Source organism: Tinamus guttatus, unplaced genomic scaffold, assembly GCF_059628265.1.
Source record: "Tinamus guttatus ecotype Peru unplaced genomic scaffold, ASM5962826v1 Tinamus_guttatus_pri_ptg000202l, whole genome shotgun sequence".
In the NCBI taxonomy this organism is placed as follows: domain Eukaryota; kingdom Metazoa; phylum Chordata; class Aves; order Tinamiformes; family Tinamidae; genus Tinamus; species Tinamus guttatus.
Window position 1 is genome coordinate 807837 of NW_028288736.1, and position 27732 is coordinate 835568.

Sequence of the window (27732 nt, forward strand, 5' to 3'; positions counted from 1 at the left end):
TTTAATATTCCCCTGGAATTGCACTTGTGAGGAAAGCACATTGAAAGTATGTAGACTTCTGTAATTTACATTTTTTTCTCTAAAGACAAAAATTCTGAAAAAAGAGGCAATAAACCTGTTTGTTGCCCATCATAGCCAGCAGTATTCTGTAGAACAGACACAAAATTTTACAGTTAGGCCCAAAAAGCCAAATAGAGAAGATAATTTCATTTTTTTCTCTTATTGGAGCTTGCCCAAATTGGTGACTAAGTACGAACCTGGTAAGCGTTCTTTAAATTATAACCATTGTTATAGATTGGTGACTGGTGACCATCTCCCTCAGATGAAAGTTAGTGCTGAAGCCAGGGAGAAATAGTAGTGGCTGAGTAGGTTTGTAGTTATTTTTCAAATTGAAAATAGAAAAAACTCTATGCTTCCTGACTTTCTATCAAGTATTTCAAGTTGTTTGCTGAAGCCTCTGTGTCAAAGGTGTGTTTCGCAACTCTCTAATCCATGGAGGAGAATAGTAGTACAGCGTGAAGGAGGAAAAAAGCTAGTGTCTTGTGTCCTTTCCACCATCTAACTGCCTGTTTCTGACAGCACTCATGAAACACTCAGGGACGACCCAGCTCCAATTAATGATAATTAGGTCTTACTGAAGTCTTCTCACGCAAAAGATAAGTGAAATTTTTGAACGCACTGTTAAATGCTTTTTGTCTCTGAAGAGAGTTGCAGTGTGGGTTACTGATTGGATTTTTTTATATGAAGTGAGTAATTTTTGTAATTGCTCTCTTTAGTTTGCCTTGCCTGAATCCTGCCTAGTACTTTGTGTAAAGAAATGGCTAGGTTTGAATTAGAATACACCAATACCTTTTGTAGTGAGTCACCCCTTAAGCTATTGCAAATGGCTTCCCAAATTGCCTCCACCACATCCCTTACTCTTTCTAGTGCAGAGCAGAGTTGCAGACTATTTGCACAGAGGATGCGCTGCAATCCCTCCTGGACTGGCCTCTTTGCTGTTGTGCACCCTCTGCTCCAGATTCTTAGGCTGTCCCGTCTTCATCAGAGATTTTGCTCCTCTCTCCGTGAGTATTTAGGGTTTTCATTCACCTAGCAGGGTAAATGGCATATAGCTGTATTTGAACTGACTGACAATTCCAAAGCAAGCAATTGCCAAAAGACACTTTTGATCTTCCCTGACTGCTTCAGGCAATCATAGGCATGTGATGCTGATTCAGGGAAGGATTTGACCTCTCTCACTTATGAGTCAGACACTAGGGGAGGAAAGGAAAAGAAAGAATGTGATCCTTGAAGAAATTCCCACTGACAGGTCAGGCTAGAGCTTGGCTAGTTGAAAAATAGCCTCACTGAACTAAGAAACATTGCCCAGCATTTCAAATTCCAGTTATTTTCAAATCAGAAGGGAGGTAGTGTTCGGCATCCCTCTTTTAGATGACAGAATGAGAATGTCTCTCGTTTCAGGCAGGCAGTGAAGCTCTAGAAGCCTCTTCACGTAGCACCATGCTTAGTAACAGGGATGTCACAGATGCCTCTTGGCTCTGGAAAGGTGCTTCTCTGAAATAGTAAAAACAAGCCACTGTTCTATGTGGAGCTGCGAACATCAGTGTAATGTAGCTGTAACGCTGTATTTCAGACCATTTCAGTCTAAAAATATTAAGTATTTACTATGTGGTTACGCGTCCGTGTAGCTACCCCTTGCAGTGCAAGGTGTAGATGCCTTTTTTTTTTTTTTTTTTTAAAAAAAAAAAAAAGGGGGGGGGGTTGCAATTGGCTGCAGTTCCCTTGGACCACAGGTAAAGGAATTCATCTTAGGCTTCTCCGGTGACTTCAGTGAAGTGTGACCGCTTCAGGGTCACAGTTGGAGAATTTTATCTTAAAGACAGAGATCTATGAATGAAAGATCTGTGTTGACTTGATTCTTACCAAGGAGGTAACTTTTTTATAAATGCATTCAAGAAAAATTTTTGCACTAAAATAGGGTGATAATAAGAGATCAGTCGTTTGCTTCATCTGCAAATGGGCGAAGCATTTTCTGCTGGAAGAAATCTTCTTGCCTGGCAAGAAATACTTGGTAGCTCTCATCTCTATACCCAACAGAGAATTCTAATATAAAGCCTTCTGCCTGGATGAATTAGGGTGTTCTAAGCAAACAGCTGGGAGAGGAATGCTGCTGTGAATCAAAAAAATGTTCACAGAAAAACCTTACTTTGATTTCTTACTGGTCTATTTCAGAAACATGCAGTTACTACCAAAGGGTATGGTTTACTATGTATTAAATCTTGAAAAGTTTTAAGCTTTTCTAGAAGGGAATAGACAAAATGTACTGGCTGCCCTCTGCAAGTCGTTGTTATTTTAGGGTTACGCTACATCTCATATCCAAAGGCCTGAAATAATTCCCACTCCTGACTCACTATCTGAGTAATGATTCACCACTAGTATCCTGGACACTGTTCTATAAAGTAGTGCAATGCTGCCAAAGTAGATGTGTTCACTGTGGAGTATTTAAGAAAAAAAAATTAATATTGCCTGTCTGATGATAAGCAAGATTTTTGGTAACTATCAATCCTAAGTCTGTAGTTTTAGGATATTATTATATCTCATCCCAAATTTAGTCTGCTTAAAAAGCTGACATTAGGGGATATTGAAATCTGGACTCGCAGACCTCAACAATAAATACGTTTAAAAAAAATAAATAAATAATGGAGTGATATTTCCTAAAGATACATTAAAAATACACTAGCATAAATATTTGGAAGATTCATATTTCCTACTGTTGTTATGCTGTTAGTATTTAGTTATTCTCACGCTTCAGGTTTGCCCTAGGTTTTTGACCAATTGCATTTTGTATTTTTCAGCTATCTTCTAATTTTCTAATCTATATGTCCCTCGAATTCCTAAAATGGAATTATTCTTCTGTAGCAACATTCTGTCACCTTGGTCCTTCATGCTCAAAGCTTGTACTTTGTATAAATAAGATAAGCCTTGAGCACAGAAACAAACCACAAATTCTGATTTAGACCTACTGGAATTTGGAATCATCACAAGCTCTGGGCAGTGAGTCAGCCAAGAGCTGGTTTTCTCTTCAGTATTGTGTAAACACAAGATGTTTCCTCAGGCAAAATATTGCTAAGAAAAAAAGACATATTTATTTGATTTTTTAAGTGATTTTTTTCCTGATTTATTTTTAATCTCATGTATTGCATTAAAAAGGATTAATATTTAAAGCTACCATCAGGGGAAATCTGAAAGTCCTTCTCTTGCACTTTTTCATCAATTTAGTTTTGAAAGTAAAGTGGTTTTAGGGTAGCCTGACTTTTAATTTGGTTCTATAAGTGGCAGTGTTATGGATCAAACCACTGATAAATTTTGCATGTGTTGTAGGAAAGTTTGCTTTGGAAAATGCTATTTCAAGTATTAAAAACAAAAACACATGAGCTCCTTGCTTGTGTAATTTCTTCTTGTGAGCAGCTTCACATGTATTTAGGTTTGGAGCCTGATGATTTGATTTATTTTAGCTGTCTGCTTCCATAAATGAATTTAATGGCTTTTTAAAACTTGACACGAGGGGTTTAATTCCATGCTTTCCTGAGATGTAACTAAACCTAGAAAATACGCATGACATTTTCAATATTTCTTTTCTTGCTATACTGACCCTTTCCTTATTTCATAGGATGGGGGTGGGCAGGTTGTTTGTTTTTAAGGGCAGAATAAATGACAGTTGCACCAGGTTGTTTCATTTTCACCTGCAAGTGTAGCGTGTTATTACTTAGAGGAGAAAGATGTTTCTACGGAACAGAAAACTGACTTTCAAGTGTACAATATTTTTATGCAGTATATGCATGACTTGTGTATTAGGGTAACTTGACTACATGTTAGTGTGAAACTAGTTATTGCCTGGCAAGTTAACTTGTTTAAATATTTGAAACAAATGATCTAAAAGTACAGGCATTTAATTAAAAGTATGCTTGTATATGTTTGTATTCTGCTTTTACTTTTTAATACAGTTAAATGCTTTTGGGTTGTTAAAACTCAAATCAGGGAATGCTTTCTCTTGTAAAATCAGCATATACTGTCTGATTTGGTTATTTATTAACATAGCACTTGAAGTATATATTCTGCTATGATTAATGGATCTTTTTTTCTTGCCTTATTTACAATTTTAAAGTAGTAATGCCACTGAGAAAGTAGTTTTATCACATGAAGAATATGGATTAAGGTAATAGAAGGTTAATCAAAGGTTCCCCCGAGGGGGAAAAAAATAATGTTAAGAAAATATATTTAAATAGTGTCTGATTGTGGCTTTAGTATTTGTTTAGCCGTGACTCAGAACGAAGGGAAGTGTCCCGTGTGTGTAAGCGTGCACGCTTGTAGGAGTGAGAGGAAATGACTTCAGCACGCTTCTGCGGCAGAAGCGAAGCAGGTCACTGATCTCCTTTCCAGTTAGTGCAGGAGGAGCAGCATGTACAGTCCTATGGAGTCACTGTTTATATCACTTCATAAAAAAAGAGTTTGTAGGGGAGAGAATTTTGAAAAGCAGATGAGAACATGTACAACACCAGTTCTACAACAGAATTAAAATCCCTCTTCCCTCTCCCCAAATCAAAGACACACATGAAAGATATGTATAATATGACTGCTTTTTTTCTTTTTCCCCCCCTTTAATAGTGCGGCTTCATGACAGCATATCAGAAGAAGGATTCCATTACTTAGTCTTTGACTTGTAAGTATGTATTTTCCATATGTATCATGTTGGGCATGTGGTATTAAAAGCTTTTGGATGTAAATTCTTCACAAGATAAATGTGTAGTTATGATGCGGCGAGTTGGTCAGATTATAAATGTATGAGTCAAAAAATAATTTGCTGCAAGTTTATTGTCCAGTGAAGGAGGTGTAAGTGTAAGTAAACATGTAAAGGAATTGTTTCTTCACAGAAAATCCCCATTGCTGGATTGAAAAATAAGCCTGAGTTTCCTAGAGAGAAAAAGACTATCTGAATATTTTATTCTGGGTTTTACTGATGCGTAGGATTATTTGAGTTTTGACACCGGTCCGAATATAAAATGATCAGCTTATAGAAAGGAAACTTCTGTATTATTTCTCCTTTTGTTTCCATGTTCTCCTGGAAGCTGTATTCATATGGTGTGGATGTGTGTGTGTGTATATGAGAAAGAGAGAAAAAAAAACATGCATTTTGTTGAGCTGGAGCTTGTTTCTTTTATATAATATAGTAAAAGAAGGGAAGGGGTTTTCGGCAGGTTGAAGTATGTGTAACAAGTGCTTAACTTGAAAACAAAATTAAAGCACTGAAGTTCTTAATTCTTCTCTGGGACAGGCAGAATTTTCCATTCATGTGGAAAGTTACTGCTTTTGGTTCTGGGTATGGGCAAACGTAGCTAGCATTTTTTTTGCAAAACTGACTTTATTTAAATTAAAACAATCTGTTTTAGCTGCAGATTTTTCCAGGGCTGTATATGGATGTGAAATCTCTCCTCTCTTTCTTCCAATTTTCTGGCATAGTTTTTGACTAAAGAAATCTGTGAAGACCCCGTGAAGGACAGGACTGTACTAGCAGTATAGAAATATTGAATTGTTAGTCTGTGTGCAGTAAAGGAATTCAGGGTTCAGTAGTCTGATCAGAATTGGGCATAACTTGTATCTGACTGGTATATCCCAGATAAGTGTTCAGACTATTGGGTCAGAAATGCTCCGGGGCGTAGCATGCAGACTTGCTCCCTGTACGCTCTTGTGCTGTTGGTGGTGGTATTTGTTTTTAAGCTTACGTATATAAAGGAAATCTTTCTATGTGGAAGTGAAAAAAATGTTCTTAATCCTGATCATTCCCAAGAAATAGATGTGGAATACCTGGTCCTAGAGATGATATCCTTGCTATAAACTGAGAGGCTTTTTACTTTTTGCTGCACCATGTACTGTTAGAAACTATGGCCTGCTGTAACTGCGCCTAGCGCGCTTTAGCTTTGAATTGTATACATAATGCCAGACATATCTCAGGAGATTATGATCGCAGTGGCACTTATGCAACATCAAAGTCGTAGATATCTGTATATATATCTTGATTTTTAGAGAACAAATAGAAGGCCTTATTCTGCAGTAATACCAACATTAAAGCAATATGTAACTGAGAAACACTATCCTGCCAGAAAAAAAAAAAAAAAAAAACATTGTCTGCCAAACATTCTGCACTGGAATGGATTTTCTTCTATTTCACTGTTAGTCTTATTCCTAACTTTCCATGTGTATGGACTCCTACACTGACATCTGAAGCAGTCCTTGGTTGTTTTTTGTTTGTTTGTTTTCACCCTCTTAAAGAAGGCATTAGTATTTATGGACACTTTTTTGGCTTGATAATGTAGTTCTGGTTTTCTGTCAAAATGAATTATTTTGCAAAAGAGAAAAAGTTGAAAGTGAGGTGGTTGCGGTTGCTGTACTGACTGATAGTAGTCTTTGTAAAAGCTACATGATAAATTCTTGAAGAGATTTTGCTTACTTAGTAGGGGGTGGCTGCTTAGTGATAATTTTGCATATGAGCTAAGAAGTGATTGTTTTAATATTCACTAATACTGATTAATTTTCACTAATCCGAATTAATGAAACCTTTTTTTACTGAATTTTGTATGTACTCCTGTGCCTTATTTAAATGTCCATTAAAGATCTGTCAAAAAAAAAGAGAACATCATAAATACTGTTTGAATATGAAGGTCAAGTAAATGCTTTTACTTACTTTTTTTTCAACAGGAGTTTGACTGTGGTGTAACATTGTCATTCCACCTACACATGCCATCATGTCTTTATCTTACTGATTTCTTCCAGACTGTGTGGGATTTGGTGCTACTCTTTCTTTAGAAATTCCCTTGAGACTACATCCCACATGAGAAGGGGAAGGGGAACCGTGCTTTTCTTTGAATATAGTGATTGTCATTCTCTGTTTTCAATTCCTAATAATCTTGATAGAGTTAGTGTTATAGAGATGTCTGCTATCTGAAGAACAAGTCTGTTGCCTCATTTGTGTTACCTCACTGATAGAGAGGAAAAAAACCAAAAGGTGATTCATATACTGTGTTACAGGCTTGCGTTTGGGTGAAGAGTTCTAATGTAAAAATGGGAAGGTGGAAGTCCTTTATAATCCGTATGGATTCTACACATTTATGTGTGAAAAGTGTGATTTCTGATAGTAAGAAAATTCTTTCTATTTGTAGGATAGGGGTGTTCCTGTGAGAAGTGGTGCATATTTAAAAGAAAAAAAAATACATGCACTGAAGTAATGATTTGATATGCTCTGTACATTTTTTTTGCCCTTGGTTGCTGACTCTATCTCTGAACATAAGATTGAAATATGTAAATGACAGTGTAATTCTGGAGCATTGGTAGTTACTTTGTACTTAAGCAGGAAAGTAGAGATTTTGAAGGACTCCATGAAAGTGCTGTCTGGGAATTTGGTTACTGCTCTGTCAGTGTGGTTCCACGTATTTTAGAAAATAAACTGTGATAGCTTCCTGTGATGCTTGTCCCAAGCAGAGGACTTGTTCCTGTCATATTTCTGCTGCAAGATGTAATGAAGTGTTTTTTTCAGAGTGACAAAATATGCACAGCAGAATTAGTAATGGCCCGCATAAGGTTCCCTACTTCTCATCCCGTTTTTTCTAAGGCAGTTGTAGTTTTGTCTCTCTTTACATCGACCCATTCCAGTCACCAAGTACAAATGAGATTGTTTTCAATGTTAATGATGTTATATGAGTTCATATGCAATCAGTTCTGTCAGTATTAATTGTTGTATCTGAATGGGAACAGCTGCAGCACTTGAAGTTTTTTTATGCAAGTCAATTAGATTCTCTCTTTCTTGTAGTCTCCAGTTTTTAATGCACTTGTTGAGATACAACAATTGGTACATTGAGACTTCCAGCATTGCTGTAGAATTGCAAGTGGAGATACTGTAGTGTACAGAAGAAAGGAAAATAAATTTTAAAAGGCCTAATTGCAGAAAAATCTCTGCCTAGGGTAAGTGCCTGAACCTTTGTGGTTTTTTGGGTTTTTTTTGTTTGTTTGTTTTGTTTTGTTTTTTTCAGAAGGATAAAGGTCACATATATGTAAAAATACGTGGCTGTGGTAGTTTTCTTATCTTCCACCTAACTTACAAAAGCAGCTTAAAAAATAAGGAATATAAGCCAGGAAGAAACAAAGCTAATGTGATCGTCTGCAGAAGATGTGTATTAGCCTTGCCAATTTGAGAACCTGCTGTTTGCCATTTAAATATTTGCTGATATCTATTTTTTTTTCTAACAAATTAAATATGGCACATGAAGTAAATATTTTTGTGTAATGTGTTGTTAAAATGTTTGCAATGAAAATTTGACATTTAAAATTGTTAAGTGCAGTGATTTGTTGCAGCATGTATAGAAAGTCAGTCAAAAAGCACTTTTGAAAGGAGCAGTTAAAGATTCTTCTTCTTAACAAGGCTGCCTGGAGATTTAAATGGATATAACAGACTCTGTATGTGAAATCCTTCCACTTGCATCCAGGACGTACCTGATGCAGAGGGCCTTGCTTTCTACATGGTGCATGTACTTCCCAATGCTTCATTTGTTTCTGTTACTAAGCTCTTCAGAAGCTTAGAAAATAACAAGAACAGTTTGTGAGAACTAGTTCCTGTTGAAACTTTTACGGCTGAAGTTACCAGAGCCACTCTAACGAATGTCCTGTCATGAACTCGGACCTCATGGACTTTGGCAATATACCTGCAGCGGAAAGGCCTTCAGATAACATTTACTTCCTGCCTTTTAATCTCCTGGGGAGCTTGGCAGCAGTTTGTGCAACTTTCTAGTGCATAGTCAATTTTTTTTTCTGTTTATCCTTTCCTTATACAGTCTTCCTTTACGCTGTGCATAGGCTGTCTGTGTATAGCTGGAGATCTAATCTATACTGACAGATTAGATTACCTGTGAAGTACACTTTTTTTTTTTTTTCTCTATGGTGTATTAGTTTTCTGTTAGTTAAGCTGTTAGAAAAAAGTAAACAGAAGTAGCAGTGGAAGTAATAGATATAGTATATTTTAATTTACTTATGTCACTGGATTTCAAAAACCAGTCCAAGTGTTTCTGGACTTGGTGATCAGTGCTTCCTGGATTTTGGCACACGTCTCCGCATAAGTCAGTTTGATGCTCCTAGTGGTAACAACACAGTAACACTTGAGTCATGCATTCTTTAAAAGAGTATATGAACTTTAATTTCAGGTGATGGTCATTTCAGCCCTTCAGTAGGCAAGCAAAACCCATGACCAAAGACCTCTTATATTTGTATAGTCTATGTTTGTGCTAGATATCTTAAGTCCATCCTTAGTCAGCATATGTTATAATTAAAGATACAGGTGAAAATACACTTAGCAAAATGATGTCTAAGAAGAAGCTGGAATACTTTGAAGCTGTCTTGGTATTAAACTGCATGGGGGACAACAGTAATCATTGGTAACTGTTCTGTTCCTTATATACAGAATCATTGAATGGTGTAAGTTGTAGAAGACTGTGCTCTCATCTTGAAACAGGTCCAGTTAGTTCAGGTTGCTCAGGGGGTTGTCAAGTTTTGAACATCTTCAACAATGAAGATGACGAAACCTCTTTGGGGAAACATGTATATGATAAAGTATAGTAATAAGCAATGAAAAAAACGTATTGGTTTGGATTTTTCCATGTTCTAGCCCTTGATCCTGTCTTCTTGTATCCACCCTGTTAGGAGCTGTATGCAGCAGAGATCTTCTGAAGTTTTTTCTTCTTAATGTTTAACAAACCTTCTTTTCCCAGTCTTTCCCTGTACATCATGTGCTCTTAGTCCTCCAACGGTCTTAGTAGCCCTCCAGTAGATTCAGTCCAGGATGTCATTGTCTGTCTTGTATTGGGGAACCCCTAAGTGGGCACAGTACTCTAGATTGAGTCTCATGCGTGCCAACATGCAGGGGAAGAATCACTTCCCTCGACCTACTGGCCCTTCTTCTTGGTAATACCATGAAGCACTTGACCTCCCTTGCTACAAGGACACATTGTCAGTTCATATAATATACTAAGACCAGTTATACTGCTAATGCTATTAAGAGTTTTCTAAGAGTAAGGGCCCAGAAGCTGCGGGTGGCTCCCAGACTCTCTCTGGGCAGCGGCACAACCTATTGCTGCAGGCATCTGCCTGGCTTTTAGCAGTTTCTCCTAATGTGCCTCTTAAAGTGACAGTGTGTGGGAATTGTTCTTTGCTTGTCAGCATGAAATTCACCTGTTCTGTTCTTGCTTTTTTCATCTTCTAACAATGATTATGAACACCAGCAAGTGTTCAGTGTCAGCAAGTAAGAGTGCAAAGCCTCCTCTTTTTTCTGTGCATGAGTAGAACAAGCACCTACTTGGTGTTCTTTCCAGTGCAGCTCACTTTGATGACAAAAACTTTGTGTTTTATTTTTTCATATTTTCATTTTGACTTGGATGACAAATGAGCATTTCAGAAGAGTAACATCAAAGGATGCTTTTGTTTTTCCATTCCTCACAAAATGAGAATTATTCCTCTTTACCAAGACTGTAGTATGAAAAATGTGTATGAAAAAGATGATCTCAAGACTGTCAAAATATGCCTCAATCGAGCATTTTGTATTACAGCAACCGACGCCAGTTTCTGGAAGGTAGAAGTCGAAAGAAGAGTGACAGAGTAAAAATTAGGCAGCATGTTATTATGCTTCCTGCAGATTTTGTTGCAGACTTTTGTACAAAATAGCCTTCTGTTATAAGAAAGTGATTACTTTCTGAAGTTAGTAAGGTGTGAACTCAGGAAGAGATGAAACCCCAAATATATATGGATAAAAGAAAGCAAAAAGTTCGACCTTCTTTCTCAGAGAGTTGTGGTACTGGCTGAGCATTTAATTTCTGTCCTCATCTAATATGACTAAATAACTGGAAACTGCATTGAACTCTTTATTACAGCAATTTGAAAATGAATATTTTGGTTCTGAACATTCCAGATATTCTCACTTCTAATTTTTGACATTTGAAAAAAAAATTGTATGCAGTAGAGATGTTGGTGATTGGGCAGATTTTAACAATTTTACCAAGTTCATTGTAGCCCACTCCCTTAAGTTTGGGAATTTGTTAACAACAGACTGTACTATAGAGAAGCTGTTCTTAGAAGGTATTTGAAATATGGATATTTCATGGGATTGAGGTTTTGGGAAAGAGGAGGCAGACTAACTCATGTGTCCTGTACAAGGCGCACTGTTGAGGCTGTGCAGGTGGGTGCTGCACGTCTTGTGCCTTTCAGGGCCTGCATCTATTTTCAGCAGTCAAACACAGCATCTGAATACATTAAGATGTGCATTTAGCTGGGAAAGTATGCCAGTATCCTCAATAAAAGAAAATGTAGAGTGCAGAACTGGAAAGATCCTCCTGTTTCGCTGAGCCCAATCTCTTGCTGGCACTGGCAGCCAAGTTTTGTGAGTTTATTAAAAAGCTCATCAATCATCATCTTAAAAGAGCACCTGTCAGTTCCTTTGGCAAATACTATTTATTTATTGCAGCTATACCATAGTTAGAAACCTTTTAGGCCTATATTTACTCACGAGTATTTTATACTCACTTATTATTGTGACAGCATTGTCTCCCACAGCTCTCCTTTATAGTATTTATGCTCCCTGTCTTCAATATCTATTTTTAGAAAGTTGCCATAGCCCTCTTGAACTTTGTTTTGTCGAGCTATGCTAGCTGTGCTTCCTCTGAGAGAATAAGATGAATAAGTGAATGGACAGTCTAGTAGCAATTTGCTGCTGATATTGTTGTTTTCATTCCCCTTCCTTCAACATGAGTTACCAGAATGGCATACGATATTTGTGGAGTGATTTTACTGCTATATGGAAAAAAAACTGTTATTGTGACTGTTATTTTAAAAGCATTCTTGGGACTATGGCAGCATCCTTTTGGTCATTTATTCTGAGCTGCCCTCCTTTGATTGACTAATAGCAGTTTTATTTGTTTTTACTTCTATTACTGGTCTTCTGGATCATACAGTTCTTCTTCCGTAGTGTTAGTGCCTCTTCATGTAATTGGTGACTTCACTAAAGTATTTCTCCTTTCTTGACAGAAGCATAGTTGAAAATATTTTTAAAAAAAGGAAAGAAAAAAAATAAAAGTCCAAAATGCCATTAAATTGATTAAGATACTCTGCTTCTACTGACATCTCTCTCTCTCCTACTCAGTAATTCTCCCTTTAGCAACAACAACAAAATTCCAGTCAGGCTGGCACATGGATTCTGTCTCTATTGTGTTTCAATCTACACCTGAAGACCTTTCCATTTTTTACGATTATTGAATTTTCCTTTAACTGCAGCTTGGTGGTTGCAGTTCTCTGTTTATCTTGAGCTTTTCAGAACTTGATCTACAGCTTTCCTTGTTGGTCAATACCCTCTCATTCATGTAGGTTTATTGCTTACTCTTAACAGATTTTTTTCTCAGTTTTGGCATCTTGCCCAGTAAGCTGTAGTGCTTTGTTTTTGTTTGACAGTTCTGATTGCTCTTCCACCACAACCTTGTTATTCATCTAACATTTAGATTGACAAACTTTAGAATGCAGTTCTTCCACACTGCTGTCAAGACCTCTTTCATTTCTGTACAAATATTTTGGTTATTCTTTCCTGACCTCTCCCTGTCAAGCTACATTTAAGATGCATGTTTTCACTTCTGAAATCTCCTTGCCTATCTTGCTTTTGTTAACAGAGTCACCGGAGGTGAACTGTTTGAAGATATAGTTGCAAGAGAATATTACAGTGAAGCAGATGCCAGGTAAGTCATTTATTTTTCTCATGCTGCCCTTTGTAATTCTAGCATTGTTATTTAAGTATCGCATGGTGTTTGGCATCAGTTAGAGTAGCACAGTATTTGGGACTCTAGGATTTCTCCTAGAGTTCTCTCAGGCTTGGAAGAGTTTTGAAGTTTTGAGCTCAAGACTGTGTGATGGAAAACTCATAAAATCAACTGTCTGCTGATCTAAAAAAGCTGGAATTTTATGTTTTAACAAACAAAAATTTGTTAAACCTTTGCTAGCCTGTGAAAAAAAAATATCTTTCAGTTTTCTTTTTTGTAAACTGGAATTAACATTACAGCTTTGTCATCCAGGGTTTCTCATATTTGTTGAACTGCATGTTGGTTTTGAAAATAATTTTATATTAAATACTGCATTTGATTTGAATCCAGAAAGATTAATTTCATTTTCATATTTAAAGACCTTTGTTGTGTTTCACGAATAAGCAATTAGTCTGGGCATCTCACAGTCTATGCTCAAACCTGAAATCTCTAGTAATTTGCTGCAAGTGCTGTTTCAAAAATTGAAGAACCAGTTGAGTATTATCATGTTTGCATGCTAATACAAAGTAGCAGGGCCATTTTTTCCTTTTCAGGGTCTTTTTGCCCTTATTTAATAATAAATCTTAAACACAGCGATCCATTACTTTATTTAAATAAAATTTGTCATAGTGCTGCACTGTTTACAGAAAATTACTCTCAAAGTAAATTTAAAGAATCATCATGGTTTTGTGTGTAATCACGTGCCAGTAGTGATACATATTCAGTATATATAATTTTCAGCTATTCCTTTGTGTTAGGAATTTGTAATAGATGCCTGGAAAGCCTTAAGTGTCTATAACAACAGTGGTAGGTTAATAATGAACAAATGAGAAATTGGGCTAGAAGTTAGGAAGTGTCACATGCTGTTTAATAGTCAAATTTCCAGGGAAATGGTAGAAATATCATTACTTTAAGCATTTAAACCTAGAATAAGACATAATAAAGCATATTGTAGAAAAGTAGATCAGTAGTTAAGGTGAGATGCAGGAAGACAGGCTGCATGGGACAGGATGCAGGGAGACAGATGTACAACTATTTCACAAATAGTTGAGTGCTTTCAACATCTTGAATCAGGCAAGATTTTCAGTATTGATGCCAAAGGCCAGCATATAGTGTCATTGTGTCTTCTAAGATAATTGTGGTTACAAAGGAAAAACTTTAATGTTTCTTTTAGTATTATTATATATTTGAAGAGCCTGTGCATATGTGTATATATATGTTATATATAGCATATATATATTCATATATTTAGTAAAAACTTGATCAAATAAGTGCAATATATAATTGTCATGCATCTCTAATTTTTATATATATATATATTCATGTGTGTATATATATGTGTGTATATATATATAGTGAGTGTATGTGTTATCCCTTTAGAGATAGTTTTGGTCTTTATAGATGCATATTGTGTCATCATAATACTGGTCTGCTCCTGCAAGCCCTTACTCATGCCAGTAGTCCTTATTCCAACGAGCAGTGCGCTTCAGTGAGTTGTGAACTACTCACATAAGAAAGGGTTTTCAGGTTTGAGCTCCAGTTACTGATTTATGACCATTCCTTCTGAATTCCATGGCCAATACGTTTTGGATGAGCACTACCAGATCCTCGGTCCCTGACTGCTGTGTATTACTTAGTCACAGACTTCTGCCACAATTTAATCTTTACATTTTTTTTTCTAAGTTCTTGTGGTGCTGAAAAACGTCTGGCAAGGTTCCAGTGCTGTAAAAGATGAATATTTTAATTGTGCTTTTTGGCACTGTAGGCTGGCCAAAACTTGCAAACCTGGACATGGAAAAACAGGTGCTAATTCATTTTTTAAGCTGAAAATAAAACTTTTGCACCAATCTTCTAATGTAGATTTCCATTTGATGAGTGACTCCCAACTAAACAATTGCTTGACTCTTTTTAAATGAAAATGCATGCCTCTTTTTTGAATGACTTGGCATTACTCTAGTAGTTTAAGAAACGATTAGATTCAAAATGGGGAATGTTTTGTTTTTCCTTAGCTTTTGATTTTTTGTTTGTTTCATTTTTTATAATTTCATTTCTGAAGACATTCTTGTTTCAGCATTGTTGTAATATTAACTTTAAAAAATCTCGTAAAATATAGCAGATATACCAAGTACTTTATTGCTTCCCATTAATTTTTCCTATAGCAGTTTTTGGAAACTGGAGAAAGCTTCCGTACTGCTGAATGGAAATGTAGCACAATGATTCTGCCTAATAGGTGTCACATGTTCCATGTTAGATGTCTTCATTGGTTTGTTTCTTTTGGGTTGTTTTAGGGGACTTTTTTGTTTTGCTTTGTTTTTTTTTTTTTCAGTGTGCTAGAGCTGGAAATATCTCTGTATTCCACATTGTTTTGCTCCAGTTCAGTGTACAAGCAGGACTTGTCAGGAGATGTGAAATTGCTTTTGTTCTTTATACTTTTTTTAAGTTTTACTTTCTTTTGTACTTGATGTGATTATGTGCCTTTAAAATGTTCTCCCCTCCATTCTGCCCTTGTATCTTTGCAGTCATTGTATACAGCAGATTCTAGAAAGTGTTAATCATTGTCACCTAAATGGCATAGTGCACAGAGACCTGAAGGTCAGTATCTGGTGCCCATCAATTGGATAAGACTTTTTTTTTTTTTTCTTTTCCCCCTCACTGGGCAGGGGACGAGGGTGGGTGTCCGCAATGTTCCCTTGCCTCTCCTCACCCTCCAGACAACTCAAGGAGCAAATAATGCATGACGCCTTTTTCCAGTTTGCAAGTCTACAGGCCTAATATACATCATGGCACAAGGGGGAATGGTTGCCAAAACAGTGTCTCCTTCCAAGGTGCTGGATTGATCCCGTGCTGTCGAACGTGTCTGGTATTTCATTAGGGGTTTCCGTGTCTCGCTGTGTTGGCGCGCGGAGGTGGACGTTGGCTGTGATGTATGTCAGCTTGCAGATGTAACCGCACTGCCGTTCGCAGGCAGGCTGGCAGCAGCAGCGCAAGCGGTTGCACGTTGCCGCATCGGAGTATGACGAGTCCTCAGGCAAGCCCTGATGCTGCTGCCTAAATTGGGCTGGGAGAGGTTAATAATTCATTGAAAGCTCCTTGCTTGCCGGGGTTTTACCTCAGCGGCCACTACAGTGAGAGGGCGCTCAGTGAGTGAAGGATGAAAGAGCACAGAGGAGACAAAATATTTAATACGACCTTGGCAACTGTGCATTGGCAGACATTGTCAATTTGTATACATTTCCTAAAATTTTCCTTCAAAAAAAAAAAAAAAGGCAACGTTTTTTAAAAAAGGACACGTCTTGGAGCTGCTGCTGCTCGCGGGCCCTGCGGCGTTGCCTGGGGCCGTCGTGCTGCGCTGCTCTGCGCTGCTCGGCGCTGCTCTGCTCTGCTCCGCTCGCCCTGCCGCGCTCCGCGCTGCTCCGCTCCGCTCCGCTCCGCGCGGGGCCGAGCGCGGGGCGAGCGCGGCGCTCCCCGCCGCCCGCTTGGCACTGACGGTCGCCCCCCGGTGTTTGCATGCAGTCATTGCATTCAGCAGATCCTGGAGGCCGTGCTCCACTGCCACCAGATGGGCGTTGTCCATCGCGACCTCAAGGTGAGTGGTGCCCCCGGCCGGGGCGGGGAGCCCTGCTCGCTGGGAGCCAGCGCTTGGTTTGCCCCACTCGCTTCGCCTCCGTGCAAGAGCCAGCACCTGGGAGGCACCGGAGGAATTCTCCCAAAGGCTGACGGCCTGCCGGTACCGACTGTGCGGATCTGGCCTGTGCGAGGCACAGCCGCCCTTCCTTATGTGTCAGTTCCAGGCAAAACAGTAGTTACTTTTCAAGTATTTAGTGTATTTATTAGATACACAGTCTTCCTCTGACATCCAGAGCTTTCTGGGGAGAGGGCTTAGGATCTTGCTTCAACATGACTTGATGTGCTTCTTGGGAAGCACACAGATGTTTCCAAGTTGCACATTTTGGTGATGAAAAGCCAAGGGCTAGGAGATGGCTGGCAGAAAGACCCTCTGTCTCCTCGAGTTCCTATTCAGATGGCTGGACTACCAAACATCTTTAGAGAGATGGATTTCCCACACTGTTCTTACCATGTGCATTCCCAAAGAACTGAGCTCCTCCCAGGTAAATTCTAGTACTGAAGCAGAAGCCTCAGAAGGAGGGCCTTGTGTTGAAAAGGATATCACAGTTTCATAACTGTGGTAATTCCCAGCTGACTGGAGACTTCTGCTGCAGAAATATTCCCTGCATCTAAAGCATGTTGGAGATGGAAACAAGTGAAGTTCATTTTCTGTCACTGGAAATCTCAGATCGACAATTTTGTCTCTCAGACCTGGTGTTAAATGATGAACTTTGTGGATGTAGAAGTGGGCTAACTTGAGCACCTGGGCTTCAGAATCCCGAGTAAAGGAGATTGATCATATGGAAAGCAAATGAGATCCCTCACCCAGGCAGAGGAAAAGTGGCATGTTGGCCAAGGGAGTGAAACGTGCTAATAGTTGCTGGCACAGCTCTTTTATTTTCTCTTCTGACTCAGTTACAGGAAGCAGGAATTTCCTTCCAAGACATGAGTTCTTGAGTGTTTGTCATTAGCAATGATAACTGCAGTCAAAATGCTGTCTTCTTTCTTGACATCCTTCATCCCAGAGAAGACGCTGTTATAGTAGCTGTGTTGATTTACAAAACTATTCATTGTTGTCCTACATAATAGTTAACAGCTACACTCTGAAGGCTTAGAGAACAGAGTGCTTTCCAAAGTCCCAAACAAAATTTTCTATGTATTTTGCTCCCGGATTTCCTTGTGTCACATTTCTACAGCATCAGACTGTTAAGTCTCTGTCCAGTGCATATATCCTGTGTGGCAGCTGGAAAATGTTGCAAGTTCAAATGAAAGAATGTCCAATTTGTCCAGCTGCTCCAAAGATTTCTTTTCTCATTGTACATGCAGTGTTATGCATCAAGCATGAAAAATAATTTTTAAAAATGTGGTGGTAGCTATGTAAACTGATAGAATAAGAAGTGCTTTCCAGCAACTTTCTTACATTCATAAGAAAATAAACTTTTAATCACAAATGTATTAATTCCAGCTGTTCCTGTACTCCAGACAATGTGTAGATTTCTTATTCTGGCAATTCCAGAATGAATTGGAAACAGTGAGAAAAATCTGCTTCTTCCAAGCTCTAGTACTTTATATCATTTCTGAAAGTAAAAACTTCAGGAAACAGAAATTCATCCTTTTTCAGTTACTACCTCGTGTCAAGGAAAAGAAAAAGTGAGCGAAATGGAAGAGAGCAATGAAATACAGACAGGGGACCAAAACTGCAGGACACAGAGAATGGGTACCTGGTGCAAATACCTAACTTGCCCCAAAACCGGATGAACTTTTTCCAGTATCTCAGATCACAACCTGAGGACATGTTTGGATCTGGGAAGGGGAAGGAGTGGGGGAAGATACAGAGTGAGACAATCTGATTTTGTTTAACTTGCCTTTCAGTGTGATTTAATAGCAAACAGGAGATTTGGCAGCCTTTTACAACCTGCGGAACTGCTTATTGCTGCCTAGTTTGCGTTACTTGGTACAGGTCACAATAATGATGCACCCTAGATCCAGTAAAAACTAACCTGTCTTTAACAGATGGCAGGAGTGTACTTTCATGTAGGAATTTCAAGCCCTGGTAGACAGCAGCCTTGCTGCTTTTGTGGAACTATATGATTATGACCCTCTTGCATTTCCCATTGAAGTTAAATAGGTAAATCAAAAAACAAAATGATGCTGTGATATATTCAAGAAAAAATATACAGAGGCATAAATACTTGATCTCTAAGAACAAAGACCTTCAGAAGAGTAAGGCACAAATCATGTTTATTAATTCATGAGTAATTTTATTGACCCTGCCATTCTGCATGTATGACTGCAGCCAGCCTGCCAGTAATGCAAGGTGACACTGTCCAGTCCCAGCTGTGGGACCTGATGACCCTGGCTGGGCTCTCAGGTTTTCCAGTCCTTGCAGTCTTTGAGTTCATGCATGGTAGTTACTTAATGTGTTTCTGGAAGTGACAGCTGTGTTTGTTTAGGGGCATAGCCCCACACACCACTACCCAAAAGGCTGATACCTTTTGGCATGCTAAATCAGCAAGTCTGCTTCGAAAGATATGTATACTGTGGGAATGATGTGTAGGTAGAGCACTTTTGCTGGCAGGTTAAAGACATGTAATGGCATAAAAAGAAGCCAAACTACCCAAAAAAGAAAAATCCCCTTAGTAAGAGAAAATGCCCCCCCCCCCCCAAAAAAAAACCTTATTTTGAATAGAATCGCACTCTGCTAAGTGAAACGTTACTTGTGTCTCAACCAAGAGTGTGTGGCATTTCACTTCTTTCGGATTGCTGAAGGTCACAGCCAAATAGGATCAGCCATTGCTTTAAGAGGTTTATATAAGTAGTACATCCAGGAAGTAATTACTGTAAACTTTTGCTACTCTGATAGAAAACCTTCAAGAGCATATGGGACCATGTATTGAAATAGGTACGGTTAAGTGGCAAACAATGTCATGTGACTTAAGTGAATTTTGATGGAGAAGAACTCAAAGCTGTTTCTTCAGTGGTGGATATAATGTGGTTGAATTTGTTTTTAATAATATAAAGCTAAAATTTTATTCTGAGAAATCTTATTTTTATATGCTATATATAAGTTTCATCAAGTGATTATTGGTAACAGCTTTCTAAGAAAAACTCCTTTATTGCATGATAGGGATGGCTGGGAGAATGGTTTTCATTCTTCTTTACTTCAAACCTGTCTTTATGAAGGGTAAAAAGGTTTTTTCTTTTGGACTAGGAAGGCAGAAATGCACCTTTAAGTGTGTGTTATTTTGTCCTTTCCTCTATCTGTCAGGAAGTCTCAGTGATGTCAGTGCTGGCAAACTGAGGAAAAAAGAAAGAAGGAAACTTAGTTTGATGAGAACAGGGGAAAGAAACCCTTTTAAGCTAACCAGTAGAATTGCTAACTAATAAAAGTTCTTAATTAAAGAGGTCTTAATTGGACTCAAGCATATTTTGATGGATACTTGGCAGATGTATTAAAGATGGTCTTTGCCCAAAGAAGCTTATACTCTTAATTGTTCCCAAGATCAGTACCTGCATGGGATTAGCTGTAATCACGTGAATAGTCCCTTCGAAGCTTATATGATTGCTGCTGGATTTAAAATGAAGGATGGGTTTAAGATTTTGCAGGATTGGGTCCGCAGTGCCAGGCTGGGTATAGTGAATTCCCTTGTGGACATACCACTACAAAAATTTATCCTAGAAAAGTCATTGAAATACTCTTGAAACAGACTTCATTATAGACAAATATGAAACAAAACCCTCTTCTGAAAGTAATGGAGATTATAAGGAAAGAAAGAAAGAAGGGCCAAGGAAAGCCTTTGGAGCTCACAGTTTTCTGAAATTATATATTGGATTCTAAAGTATTCTGTAAATTGTGAGAAAGGTTAATGTTCAAAGAATATAGTTATGTTTGGACAATTTATGTTTGGCGTATTTGCAAACTGAAGTTGGGAGGATTGTTATGAACACTAGAATGAACACCATTGGTAATATTCAAATTCTTTATTTTTCACTATATAAATATATGGTACCATTTGCTTTCAGTTGTGACAGACATTCCCTCAAAAAAAGCAGTCGTGTTTTTTTTGCTAATTTATTTCACCTTCAAAAAGTGGTGTTTGTTGTAGGTTCTATGTAAGCAGAACTATGGGTTTGCTGCTTTTGCTGGAAGATTGGGGCTGTAAATACACTTGCACTCTAAATACGATCATAAAAACAATGTTATTGGTAAGCTGTGCTGGAAAATGCATTTATGCTCTGTTTGTTTGACAGTTGCAGTTAAAATATGCAGTTTGCAATCCTGCAAATTAAGGCAGTCATCAGATACAGGATATCTCTATTTTTTTCTGCTGCATTTTTCTGGTACTGAACTATTAAATACTCTCAGAATTGTTCTATTATCAAACAAGCTTAGCAATTCTATATGACCATTCCAGTCTACGTAGCTCTTTTGTAGGTCTGCATGTTGCCCTTAGCCTTGCCATCATAAGGGATCATGAACACCAGTTACAAAGACTGATGGTCTTTCCCCAGTAGGAGTGGAAAGTACAGGGGTTTTTTTACGGAGAAAATGCATGTTTTTTTCTCTTCTCTAAGTAATTGTTCTTTTCCAGATTAAGAAAGTGAAAAAATGTATAAAAATATTTACTTATCTTTTCATGTCAATTTTTTCTCTCTCTGAATAAAGCCTGAGAACTTGCTTTTAGCTAGCAAATCCAAGGGAGCAGCAGTAAAACTGGCGGACTTTGGGTTGGCTATAGAAGTCCAAGGAGAACAACAAGCTTGGTTTGGTAAGTACATCTTTTTTTATTTATTTTACCATTTATTCTTTGTTGCCATTAAGCCTCACAAACCTCCCATCTCTCACCCTAATGTGAAACATGTAGCTGTATGATAACTTGATATATAGGTCTAATGAGTGTTTTGTTCATAGCTCAGTGTCTATACCTGGCTATACTTAGACCTTTTCCTACAGGCAAAAATGTTACCCGTAGTTCTCACTGGATTAAGCAGAGCTTGGCAGCAGACCTTCTTTGCTTTAGAAAAGAAAAAAATAAGATCTCAAGGCTGACTTATGGCTAATTTCCACATCTGAGAGCTTGCTTACACAAGAAGAGGCTCTGCCTCATGGCCCCCTTTTTACTGTCAAAGCTAAATCACTGTGCCAAATGGCATAAAATAAACTGGCAGACATTTTATTGGCACAGCTGTGTTCATATTGGGGATTTTTCCAGCATGGCAATACTGGTAAGGAGAGGGAGGAAGAGAGAATTTTCTTACTCATGTTGTGCTTCTAGTAAATACAGATTTAGCAATGTCCTCTTTGCAAGTAGGCTAGGTGCCGCTAATTTGACCATGAAATTCAGGTTTCCTGATTTGTGTCTTGTCCTAGCTTTGTCTGACCTCGTGTTGTACTGTAATGTGTGCACACAAGCACCGTCTTTTCCACTTTCTGTGTTGTACCTAGGAGGAGGAATGTGGATGTACAGGCCAGGAGGGAGACGGGTGGTTTCCAGTGAGATGCTCAGTCAGGTGACTGAGGATCAAGACCGAGTTAGTGCTGCTTAGTGCACCTGCCCTATAATTTAAACACTGTCTCCAAGTCAGATGGAAAGTTTATTCTAAAACACTTCAGCATGTGATTTAAACAAACAAAACACATGGGATTTGATTATTTAAGGCTGTGGACAGATGTCTGCTTCCAAATCATGCTCTGTGAGTACAAGTTCTCTCTCCCAGCTGTTTATTGATGCCCTCGAGGTGACTGCCCTCACGGATCTGCTCGTAAAGCTATTCATGCAAATGTTCCTTGACCCACTGGTGTCTAAATAAGCTGGCTTACTAAAGATGTACAATGACTAATACATGCGCAGTTCACATGGTACATCACAGAGACCATAAACCCAGGGAGAAAGTTGTTAAAAGCCTCAAAAAAATGGATACTGCAGCAGTCCGGAGAAGGATGTTCATACGCAGTTCATGTCTTTTTTGAAGTTGGTGTTGAAGTTTCTCAACCACTTTGGTGAAACATTTGGAAACATTACTGGCATCTGAAGAGGGAATCGAGAGTTTGATGATGGCAATGAAGTTAAGTCAGACTCTAAGTCAAATATGATGGGAAGCACCAGATAAAAGTCATTATAAATCTAAGAGGAAAATAATGCTGTAGAAAATATTGGTATTGCTACATTTTCTCCCTTACAATAGCTGGAAAATGCAGGTTAAACTTGAACAAAGTGATTGTAAGTTTGCAATCAAAGGTTAGGGTAATAGCAGAAAAGATTTTGTGCAGGCAGTGGGTTGAGATATATGGAGTGTTTGAAGTCTGGGGTATATCTACATGTGCATGCGCAGGCAGTACCATTAGACATATGTTGGTGGCTTTATAAACCCAGGCTGCTGTTTTTAATCCCAGCCATTATATAAGTGGATTTCAGTAATCCACAAACGACAGTCAAGTTTGCCATTGAACATTAGCAAGTAGACCGGTACAAAGTGAATCAATCAGATGTAAGACAAAATCCAACTGATTTAATGACTAAAAAAAAAAAAAAGTCAGGAGAACAGAAGAAGCGTCTCAAGGAAAAAAAAATACCAGCATAAAGAATTTGATTTTAATGGTATTTTCTTGAGATGGTTTATCAGTATGGATGCAGATGATATGTAGTATTTTGCATCTCTCTGTAAAATTTTGTACTTGCAAGGGCTTATTGCGGACCTGTAGGGCCATGAGGACTACTGTGATGAACTTGACAGAATAGTGAAGAGGATATCTTCCAAAGCGGTATATAAGGGACAGATAAGATGACCATAAGAGATGTAATGTAGCTTTCTTTATTCATTGTATTTAATAAGACTAGAGACTTCTCTTCCGTACAGGGTTCCTCTTTTGGGACTTTCTGTGAAAAGCGCTTCTCTAGTGATTCTTCCATCTTCGTATGACTGCTTTACAGAGCAGACCACAAACTCCTATGTGTTTAGTGGTTTGAACTTTCTCCTGCTTCCTTCCATAAAATTTTTCTGTTTTCCCTTGTTTTTCCCAGCACTCACTGACTCATGATACGCTCTGATTCCAATTATAGCTCTGCATAAATATTGTTTTTTTGTTGTTGTTGGTTTGGTTTTGATGTAGTCCTCTACCCTACAGAAATGGTAGCTTTTCTGTTCGAACCACAAACACGTATCAGCAAGGAACTGGTCAACTTTGTGTGGCTTCTACAGGATACTTCCCTGGGTTGCATCTTTATAAAGCAACCTGTTCATATGCTGTTCATAGAAAGTAATCAACTGTTTGGTCCAAACACTCCACCCTGCTGGGAGGTGTTGAATGTACTAAGCAAGCTCTGGCGGGCTCAGTGAAGCAGATGACTCATTGCCCCTCATTAAAGTCAAAGGATGGTTTGCAATTAACTCCCTGATAGCTAGATTTAGTCCTGGTGGCATCTCCTCTTAATTTAAGGCCAGGCTTGTGACTATACCCAACAATTGCATAATTTAATCCATTGGAGTAGATCCACTGAACTTGTTTACTAGTACCCTATATGCTTCTACCCTGCATTTACTTTCAGCTCCTTGCTGGCTTTTTCCCATATATTCTCACTGCGCTGCTGCTTTGACTTTCTGGATTCTGAATTTGAGTATCTTAATTTCTGTATATTCTTGAGTCAGAGTGCAGTATGTTGGCAAATCTGTACTAGCTAATCTGTTCACTAACGTGTTTTATTTTATTTTGGTATCCTTGTTTAATCGCCTCTGAGAAGCCTTAAATATAGCAAGGGGGCGGTCAAAGCACAGGGCAGACTTTAGAGCAGTCATCTCTTCTGCTGTGTGCTTTAAGCAATGGAGAGAAATACACCTTATGTTTATGTAGTGGGATTATGTTTAGTTAACTTTCAATCCAGGTTAGGCTCAAAGTCACAAGCACCATTTATGAAGTTAAGTATATATGTAATCTTTGTGTAAGAGGGTTTTCAAACTCTAAGCTGTTTAGGCAGAGTACCATGCTACCTCATGTACCCAGGCACAACTGAAACAGAACATGACATTTGTCTTGGAGTACTGGCATTTATTTGTCAAAAAACAGTAACTATATCTGGAGATATTTTACAGTCAAAAGTAGTTTTCAACTTTGTGAGTTGTTCTAGCCAAAATAATTATTACTCCTGTATTTATATAGGGATCTTTATGATGACTCATAGAATTAACTGATAAATGAGTTCAATATGCTTTTTTCTGTTTCATTGAAGTTGTGACTGAACACTTCTCTGCAACTTTAAATCTGTTAAAGGTATTAACTGTAACTATTCCGTATTCTATAACTACTGTAAAGTGCTTAGACTCATGTTCAAAATATAAACCACAGCTCTTCTGATCTGCTTAGACTCACTGTGTGCTTGTCAAGGATACAGTTAACTATTACACTTATTTTCAGTTTAGTTTCAATTATGTTTATAATTATGTTAATAATTATGTTTATGGAGCTATTTCCACTTAAAAAAAAAAAAAGAAAGTAGAACACTCCTTTCTTAAAGGAAATTTATATAAAATATCACTCTGTTTAAAACTGCTTAGAATATTTATTTTTCAGCTTCTCAAAGGAGATTACATGTTTCCTGTATGATAGTATTCTTTAACAATTTGTGGTTCTCATATCAGCTGCATGGCAAAGGCTTCCTTTATCCATAGCTCTAGCCTTAATACATTATCATCACCTTTCATATGCTTTTTCACAGCTAATCTTACATTCAGCACAAAATTTTGAGGCATGCACTATGGTATTTCAGTAATGATGTCCTTCAATAAAACCACCAAATTCTCACGTTTCTAAGAACTTCCAAGCATTTATTTTAAGCAAAGAGACTAATAAGAACAGGAAGGTTACTTGAAATTTTAACTAATTACAGCATCATAAGAAAAGTCTGCATTAGTCCTACATTTTGTATTTCTCCAAAAAGCAATTAACACTGCTGGTTTTAATAAATTAAAAAAAAAAAGAGGGGAGGGAGGAAGGGAAGGATGCTTTTTGTTCACTTTTATAAGGTTCCCAGAACTTGCATGAATTTAAGAAAATCACTGCATCATCTGGCATTGGCTAAGTGAGTCGCTGCTTCTGTGGAAATAAATTAGAATGATGTTTTTACCTCTATTTTTTTCCCTTTTACATGAAAGATTCACCCATTTCTGAGCTTTTCTAAATCAAGCCCTGTCTATTGATTACTTGGTAATCAATACTTCCATAAGATGAAATTAGACTTTAAATTCTATAGTTTTGAAACTGTAGCTGAGTTGCACTTCTGTTCTGAAAATCAGTTTCCATAAATGTCAGTGGAAGTTTTGGATCTGTGGTAACGTTCTTCACAGCTGACGGATCAAGGACTGACATAAGTTCTGTGTGATTCCTGTTTACAGGCATATTTTTTATAGTTGGGACTAGTGTAAAGTGAACTAGATTAGGCTAATGAGTAATTTAAAAAAATGTTCATAGTTTTTGGCATGCGGGGTGTGCACGTTTTCTCTCTTTCGGGAAGCTTTCTCTCTCTCCAAGAGCATCACTCAGATCTTTGAGACTTCTTACATTCATGTCTAATCTGTTAACTTTTTTTTGACCTTGAGGAAATGCATAAGTACCTCTCTACTCACTATGGTTTACAGCTAGCCAAAAATCAAGAATGAAATTTTGTCAGCTATTTTATAGTTCTTTTGGAAATGATCCACTGTTGGGCTGTCACTAGATCCTTGCCTCCACTGATGAACCTGGAGTGTTAGTGTAGGTGGGTTAAGCAGCTATTTTTCAGCTGTCATCTGAACTGCACCAGACATGATGGGAGGAAGAAATGAGACCAATCTGCAATAGTGTTCCCTGTATTGTCACTTCTAAGTGAATTGCCACAAAAAAAAGAAAGTTCAAAATTCAGTGTTTAATATTAAATGGCATCGATGATTCCTGTGTTGTGGGCTGAGATGAGAATTGGCTAGCTTTTTGAAGAGCATCTACAGCTTCTGAGAATATATGCCCTTTATTCTGACAGGCTTTGCTGGTACTCCAGGATACCTTTCTCCAGAGGTGTTGCGTAAAGATCCCTATGGAAAACCCGTGGATATGTGGGCATGTGGTAAGAAATGATTATGAAAGTGTTCAGTCTGGTTTAGAGAAAAAAAGTACTTTGGGGGAGAGAGATGGTATCTAGAATATATTATATTCCACATCAGAAAATAGATATTTAGTGAAATTCAGTATACATTTTTGGAAGTTTTCAGATTTTTTGTTCTTATTCCAGCTTTTTGAAAGAAAAATGTTTGTGAAGATATGCTCTCAGTGCATTCTTGGCCATCACTACACAGCTCACGTGAATGTTTTAAAAAAAATTGCCTGTAGGCAACTATGTCCAACTAGTTACCAAACATAACCATTCATACTGCAAGCAGAATCGTAATATGGTTCACAAATAGCCTAAAAACTGATCTGATTTTAGAACTACAGTTTTAAGTATTTGAACTTTTTTTTTTTGTGGCTATAGTGCAGAACTTTCTTTTTCCCTCCTTCCCTCCCTCCCTCCCTCCCTCCCTTCCATTCTTTTAAATGACAGACACAGACAGTGTGCCTCATCTGATTTTTTCAGGTACACGTTCTTGCCCTCAGTCTGCATATAATGTTTCCCTGTGTACCCTATATTTACTTTCAATGACAGCATAAATAGCAGTGTTTTTCTGTGAGGTTTTCAGCTAGGATACTGCTGCTGAACTATTTGTTTTACATGTAGTTCAGGTGCAAAATTAATTTCTGGAGTTTATTTTGCTAAATCACTGAATTTTGATGTTAACTTTTTGCAGTGTCATTCTCTATATCCTTCTAGTAGGATATCCTCCCTTCTGGGATGAAGACCAGCACAGACTCTACCAGCAGATCAAGGCTGGTGCTTATGATGTATGTGTTGCTTTGTCTACTTAGCTAATTATAATGGTACCTCTCAGTAGTTTTCTAGAATAAAAAGTTAACTTAAATATTTATTTATTTTATTTTTTTTTTTTTATTTATTTTTATTTATGGTAAATACTTCTTTGGTAACGTGAAATTTATATGGCTGGGAACATCCTATGCTAATTTAAATCTGATTTCTGTATGCTCCCAGTTTCCTTATCCAGCCCTTGTATATGTCCTGAAAAGGTTATATTTTCTTGACAGACCTTTGTATTTCTGATAAATATTTCTGAACTCCCAGAAGCCTATCTTTTTTTTTTCCTTATGGTCTTATCACTTAAACCAAGAGATTTTTCT

The 27732-nt window shown here is 37.8% G+C and overlaps 1 protein-coding gene across 19 annotated transcripts in view; it reads left to right on the forward strand.

Annotated features, from left to right (window-relative positions):
* Window positions 1-27732, forward strand: part of CAMK2D (calcium/calmodulin dependent protein kinase II delta) — a 137832-nt gene that overhangs the window by 73370 nt on the left and 36730 nt on the right. For 13 of the 19 annotated variants that reach the window (XM_088523995.1, XM_088523997.1, XM_088524001.1 and 10 more), the window contains exons 4-9: window positions 4666-4720; window positions 12747-12812; window positions 15392-15464; window positions 21145-21247; window positions 26486-26569; window positions 27287-27381. In XM_088523995.1, the coding sequence (XP_088380121.1) occupies window positions 4666-4720; window positions 12747-12812; window positions 15392-15464; window positions 21145-21247; window positions 26486-26569; window positions 27287-27381 (476 nt within the window). Of the gene's footprint in view, window positions 1-4665; window positions 4721-12746; window positions 12813-15391; window positions 15465-16385; window positions 16459-21144; window positions 21248-26485; window positions 26570-27286; window positions 27382-27732 lie in introns of all 19 variants that reach the window. The other 6 variants (XM_088523996.1, XM_088524014.1, XM_088524009.1 and 3 more) reach the window with 1 other exon arrangement.